At 34.9% G+C, this 7,500-nt stretch overlaps 1 protein-coding gene across 1 annotated transcript; it reads left to right on the plus strand.

The window, feature by feature from the left end:
- The first annotated feature begins 731 nt into the window (after positions 1-731).
- Positions 732-3,120, plus strand: LOC109610145. The gene is made up of 7 exons (XM_025406751.1): positions 732-837; positions 985-1,426; positions 1,579-1,715; positions 1,820-1,934; positions 2,105-2,221; positions 2,423-2,717; positions 2,966-3,120. The coding sequence occupies exons 2-7, from the start codon at positions 1,022-1,024 to the stop codon at positions 3,118-3,120; spliced, it is 1,224 nt and encodes a 407-aa protein (XP_025262536.1). The 5' UTR covers positions 732-837; positions 985-1,021.
- Positions 3,121-7,500: the final 4,380 nt, after the last annotated feature.

Raw genomic sequence — 7,500 nt, forward strand, 5'->3', positions numbered from 1 at the left:
AAGTGCTCTTGAAACCATAAAACTTTTATTTAAAACATTTTACGATATTTCTTATTCGGAGATATTCACTCAGAAACGTAAACACAGATTTTTTTCAAGAGGGTGTTTCCACCCTTAAAACCGAATATCAGCCGCTAAAAAAAATTGCTTCGTGATTAGGTCTATCTAGTCTAAACTTATGCAAAGTTACAGATTTTTTTGAATTTTACACTTGCCGAACTTCCCTTGTTAGTAACGGCAACGATAACGAGTTACTTTTCACGAAAAGTAACAGTAACGGTAACGCGTTTCTTTTTTGAAGTAACATTCTCGACTCTGTTTAAAATTGATGAAGCTTATTATATATTTTTCTGTATATTTATGTTTTCTACGTAAAGAGACAAGAAGATTGATTTTTTAAATGATATTTTGAATATTTCAAAAAATTTATTTCTCTGAACATTTATTATTGATGCAATAGCACTATTTGATATGATCCTCAAAAGTTTATTAAAATATATTTCATTCTAATTTTAGGTGGCCTTCAGCGAAGAAACTTTGTGACAAGATGTCTAAGGAAAATGAGCAAAAGGAATCAGAAAAGAATGAACACAAGGATAAACAAATTTTAAACATTATGGAAATAGGCATTAATTATGCGAGACAATTACGGAATTATGTGTCTCAAATAATTCATCATCACTATAATTTCAATGCTACAATAGATAATTACGCAAATTTTAAACAAATATTTTATTCTGATGAACATTTAATTGAAATAATTTGTAGGCCTGATCATTTTATAAATAATTCTTTCTTTATCGATGAAATTAAAAGCTTGCTTGCGCAATCTCCACGGTAAATACAATATAAATTAATTGCTTTTAATATTTTAGACTAATATACTTACTACATAGTATATATATATATATATATATATATATATAATATGTATATAAATTAAAACACACACACATATATATATGTATGTATATAAATTTTCAGAAGAGCTGATTGCAATCTAACGGAAAGATATTGCAATATGAAATTGTTTCATTACCTGAGGCAATGTTCGGTGAGAGAAAAGTGGGAGAGATTTAAGAAACAACCTCATAGTCAGCAGCTTTTGGAACGGGGTGCTACTATCGTAGCACAATGGTTCCAACCCCAAAAAGATGTATTTTATTCGTTTGTAAAAGCGTCACTAGATAATATCGCATTAGAAGTATTGAATTACCTCAGAGAAAAACACCCTGACCATTCAATATTTTCGATTTCTGCTGAAAATTTTGCCTACTGGAAAAACAACAACATCGACGATAATCATTGGGATGAAATGGAAGGAACGCAAATTATGGATGCACTCGAGGAATATATATTTGACATATTAAACTTTAAACTAAACAAATCGAAAAACACAGATTTGGAATACATGTGTATAGATAATGTAAGTTATTAAAGATTTATATTATAATACATTGAAATTATGCCCAATTATGCAATTAAACATGACCATATATTCGTATTATTACATTAAAACCATACCTTCTCTCTCTTTTTCTCTGTAATTAATTGATTGTATTGTAATTACTGACACAGGTCTTAGAAAATAAATATGGCCAAGAAATAGTTATATTAATAATATATCACAGTGTGGCGAGGAGACTTGGCCTACGTTGCGATATAACAAAGGTGCCATATCGCTCCCATAGACGTATATTTTGGAAACCAAAATAGTAAGTATAATATTAGATTAAGTAATAGTTATCCGAGTTTGTCGATATTTTCTTCTTATCATACATACACACGCAACATATGTAATTTGTTTTATTATTTATAGTGCTACGAGTAGTTTAGAAGATGCAAGATCTTTTAACATAAGTTTTAACACATTCCCGGATTGTCTCGTCAAGCAACGGTATTCTAGAGAACCTTTTGCTGTAACAGCTAACGAGGTATTATTCATATGATATGATTTTTCTATAAATTTAACTCTAATTAATTTAAACTTGTAACACCTTGACAAAGATATGAGCCAATGAAACACTTTAGGCAGAAAAAATGCAATTTGTTTTTTTCTGTTTGTTAGAGAAGCTCTGTTCATATGTTACATCTATTTTTTTAGATACTGCTGGAGATGCTAGAAATACTTGTAAATTTAGGATGGTATAATAACACTTTAATGGTTACCCCGCAGGAAATGGAATTTGGATTTTACGTCTGGAGTACGAATTTAAAAGAGGTATTTTAGCATTATATATACCACATATTAATATATAATAATAATACTTCTGTGACATTTTTCTTTGACACATACAATTATATATGAATTATAATTATTTATAATTTAATTAACTGTAATTGAAAAGCTTTCAACAAAATTCCATTTCTAGAAATTACTTGACAAGAGATATCCATTAACATCTTATTTTACATTTTTCAGCTCATTTTTCACGTCAATGAAATAGAACAATCAAATATAAGACCGAAGGAAATAAAATTTGCGGTTGGAATGATTGTAACATATAATCAAAAAAAATTTAATCACTCTGCAAATAGTTCTGCCGGTGTAATAGTCGGATGGCACCGACATGAAGATAGACGGCATGTGAAATTTTCAGTAAACAAATTAAAGGATCCTGTGTTACCATTAAAGTTTATCTGTGGCAATGTTAATAGCACAAAAGCACATTACATAATACTTAATGAAAATAACGAAATGTGTTACGTCGAAGAGGGTATGAATATCATTTTGAATTTTTATTTTAAATTACATTTGTTAATTGTACGAACTCGCCTCTTTATATATAACATAAAATCAAGTCATTTTATTTTATTTAGATTTATTTTAGATATTTTAGATGTTTATTCTATTTATACTCTAGTTACCTTATTTTAATTATTATTTTATTTATATAATCTTATTTGATTTATATGTGTTATTTAGTTCACCATATATTAATTTATTTTTTACTTTTTACTTTAGATGCTATAACTAAAACAACGCCGAAATGGATTGATAATAATGAAATAGGGCGCTACTTTTGTAAATTTGAAGATACGCATTATGTGCCAAACGAAATGCTGGCGAGGTATTACCCACATGATGCCGCTATAACTGCAACAACATCTAACGATTAGATAAAAATACATAAATTGTAAAATATGTGTAATATTTATAATATGTAAAACTTTCATTAAATATGTTATATGAAACTTTTGACAAATGTTATATTAAAACACCAAGAACTCACCTATTATTAAGGGGTAACACCACTCTAGGATTTTGAAAAAAATCGATTTTTTTTTTGCTTTAAACAATGCTTTAACATCATAAAAACAATATGCATTTGGTTTTATAGTAAAAAAAATTTTTTAAAGGCTCTACCAACGATTTTTCCGCAGCGCCTCGGAGCGCCCCTTGAGCATTAACGCGTCGCGTTCGGATTCATCGCTTTTGTCCTGTTTTACCATTCAGGATAATAAGTGGCCCTGTTATTTATAGTGCAGAAGATGCTTAGGATTACTCAAAAGATCACCAGGGTACGCTACTGCCGATATAAACTTGTATTTTTGAGTCAGTACAGCTGCCAATGTGACGCCAAACATACGCATAGTTTTGATTTTTCCGTTGCTTTCCCTGTTTTCTATATATATATTTCGTTGTTTCTGAGTGATAAACAAGATGAGTGGTAAAAGAAAAATGTATAAAGAGAAAAAAGGCACAATGGGAAGTGCTAGTAATTTGAAGAGACCGAGAATTTCAAAGCGGCGACCGTTGAACCGTTACGAATTGGAGATGCCGGATCTCGAGAAGGCTGGCACATCGACTCGCAAATTATCACAAATGGACCTTGAAGAATTTGAAGTAGAAGAAGGATTTGGGTACCGAATTTTGAACTTTTTAGCCGTTTTCTCCGCTATATCGCAAGCTATTGTTTGTAAAAAATGCAAATCTGAAGTGACATTCACCGAATCTGCAAAGCGTGGCTTGGGTTTTAAAATTGTAATTTCGTGTCAAAATTGTGAGAAAATTTATATTCCTAGTTCTCCATTTATTGAAAAAGAATACGATATTAATCATTGAATTGTGCTTGCTATGCGGCTACTCGGAGTAGGACTAAATGGAATAATGAAATTTTGCGCGTTTATGGATCTCCCACGACCAATTTTTTAATCATTCTACGACAGAGTCGTTAAAAGGATCGCTATTGGGCGGTTTGTCAGCTCAGTATGAAAACTGCAGCTCAGGAAGAAAAGAAAAAAAGTGATGAGAAAGAGAATACAGATGGTGTTACTGTATCTGGTGATGGTTCGTGGAGAAAGCGGGGTTTTTCGTCACTTTTCGGATTCGTATCGCTTATTGGATGGCTTACCGGCAAAGTGGTTGATGTTGTTGTAAAATCAAAATATTGTAAATCTTGTAAATTTTGGGAGAAACAAAAAGACACTGAGAAGTACAAGGAATGGAACGCATGAAAACGAATGCCAAGCTAACCACGAGGGCTCCGCCGGAAAGATGGAGGTGGACGCCATTATAGAAATGTTCCAGCGCTCAAATTCTTTGCACAATTTAAAATATGCAAATTACGTGGGGGACGGAGATTCTAAGACTTTCAAAGGTATCATGGATTCAGAGCCTTATGCTAATTTGACAGTTCGTTGCATTGACGGCTATACTCAAAATAGCAACGAGAGTTTCAATTCGACAGTTTGATCAATGGCTCCAAAATCGACCTCCAGTGGCAAGCATGTGCTTGATACTGCCATATATATTGCTGTAGGCATATATAATGATGGCCTATCAAGTGTCATGAGGCTCATGCAAAATTTAGGCATGAAAATTGGGACAAACTGTTATAATTTCTGCGTCGAAACGGACGAGCGCCGCATCAAGTATTCGGAGCGATCGCTGACTGATGCTGCAAAAGAGGCCCGATTGCTATTAAAATCATCCAGGAAGGAAGAAGAAGAGGCAAGCATCAATCTGGATGGCCAAATGTATGGTGCAGGCATCGCCGATTAAAGGTAAACATAAATTTCAAGCATTTTAAGTGCTCGTAAAACTTTAAACGTGTTTTTCTCGAAACCGCTTTTTTCAATCTTAGCGAACACATTACTTCAACACGGTTGCATGGATCGGTTTGAAATTTTGACAGTAGCTTCACAATTATATCCTTTATAGAAGTACGTAAGGGTTTTTCGATTCGATGTAAACTTTTTATTTTATAAACAATTTACTGCTTATTTTTTAGCAAAAAATCGATTTTTTTTTCAAAAGTGCACCGTTTCTACAAAATTTGATTAAATAAAAAATCCCTACGTACTTCTATAGCCAATAGTATATAGATTTTAAATTTTTTTGGTTTTTTGGTCTTATAGATTTTTTTATATCTTTTAGGTTTTTTGGTTTCTAGGTCTTATATTTCACGAGAAATTGGTTCGCTACTGGAAGCGTTTTTTAAAAAGATCATTTCGAAGATTAGCTCTCTCGTCGCCATTTTGTACAAAAATAATAATAAAAAAATTTTTTTCTATACTTAAATATATGTTGAATAAACCCTCTAAAAAAAATTCCCATTCCTTTTATTATATTCCCAAAAAAAATTGTCAAAATTAGGCCTTTTTTTCGGTCGCTAAAATGGTGTTACCTCTTAAGTCAAAATATAATATAAATTATGAAATATTGCGCAACATAGACAATATAATACTAAAATATTACAATTATAAGTAGTGATATAGGGAGAGTTCTAACTCAGGTCCTCTCAGGGGGGATGAGGCGCGCGGGGGATTACGGTGGCGCGGGGGAATGACGTCACGCGGGACGGAGGGGATTTCGGAGGCAGCGCGTGTTAGATGTTTTATCGCAATGATACACAATATTGTATTACATGCCCGGTTGATAAAATATTTATAAACAATATAAACAGCGGTATTCTTTAAGCAATATTGTATTACATATCCTAACGCGTTGGAACATGTTTGCAAAACAAAATGGCTCTCGCGGTATACCCCCACCCCCACCCCACCTCCCTCACCCCCGATATAAGTAATTCTAGATTTTTTTCCGTTCGACGTATCCTTATCTCTCTCTCATTGAATTACGCAGCATGCGAATTTATAAACAATATAAACAAATGGCACCTCCCAGAATCCTCTTCCGCGATTTTTTCTCGGAAGAATTGCGACGCGTATCAGCGCCGATGTTCGGCTGCTTTGCGCCTTTGTTTTCTCCTTCATATAAGAAGGATTGAAGCGCATCAAATCATCATAGTATGTGATTTGAACGCCCATCGACGCGTTGGAAGTAAAAAAATATAGCGGTGTCCCGTTAGAAAGATTTTTGCGCGATTTCACGTTCAAGATAGAGAACGGTATTGTTTATCGTGTGCAAAAATCATCCGTAGAAAACGGTGACGTAGTGTTTTAAAAGTGTGAAAAAGACAGGAAAATGGAAAACATTGAGCAGACCGAACGCGATCTGATGGAGGGATCTCGCCGAATTTGCCACCTTGGGCGAGTATTTCGCGTGGCTGCAGCGTTGCAAGGAATTGATCCAAGAGCTCGAAGAACGCAGTCGTGTCAAGAGTCCGCGGCTCTCGATCGGAAATAGACAATCTTTGGTGGCTAAAATCGCGCGACTAGAAAGCGCGAAGACTCGATTGCAGAGACGGTTTATTCCCAGTGGTGGTGATTACAGCGGTGACAATAACGCGGAAAGACTCATTTGGCGAGAGATCGATACCGCGTTCGACAGCCGTATTCTGACCGGTGCCGTGATTAACGTAAACTATATCGAACCTCGTCAATTTCTCGAGGATGCCGAAGACATCGTGCTCGAGCAAGTGCAAGTTTCTAAAAAGACACAACGTTCTAAAAAGACACAACGGTGTAAAAATAAATACTATATTCAACGGTGAATTTGTGTCGGGTGATAAACGCGCGAATAAAAGTATAAATACGAGAAACTGTGAACTCTTTCGCACATCGGATTTACGCGAATGGTTCGAGCGCCGCGTTATCGAGCCCACTTTAGCGTCTCTGGAAGAGTTTCAGGAACGCGATAGTGGCTGGGCATTGTCGCGAATACAGAATTTGACTGTTAATGTAAATAAATATAAATCCAATGCGCGCGGGATGCCACATTAAATTGTCGCGGGAGATTATGATGAAAAGAGCGGTGGTTAACGTACAATCTAAAGACAATGCGTGCTTCGCATGGGCAGTGGTCACCGCTCTATATCCCGTCGAAAGGAACGAGAATCATCGTACCCGCATTACGCGACAGTGCTGAATCTCCGGGACATTGAGTTTCCAGTAACTTTAAATCAAATTAAAAAGTTTGAACTCGCAAACAGTATCTCGATCAACGTGTACGGCATCGAAGACAAGAACAGTATCGTCCCGATACGTCTTTCGGAGCAGAAGCGAGATAAGCATGTGAATCTGCTATACGTGGAAGACGGCAACAGCGTCGGACATTTCGCGTGGATAAAAAATTTATCCCGGCTCGTGAGCTCG

Source organism: Camponotus floridanus, unplaced genomic scaffold (assembly GCF_003227725.1).
Source record: "Camponotus floridanus strain SB8 unplaced genomic scaffold, Cflo_v7.5 scaffold152, whole genome shotgun sequence".
In the NCBI taxonomy this organism is placed as follows: Eukaryota; Metazoa; Arthropoda; class Insecta; order Hymenoptera; family Formicidae; genus Camponotus; species Camponotus floridanus.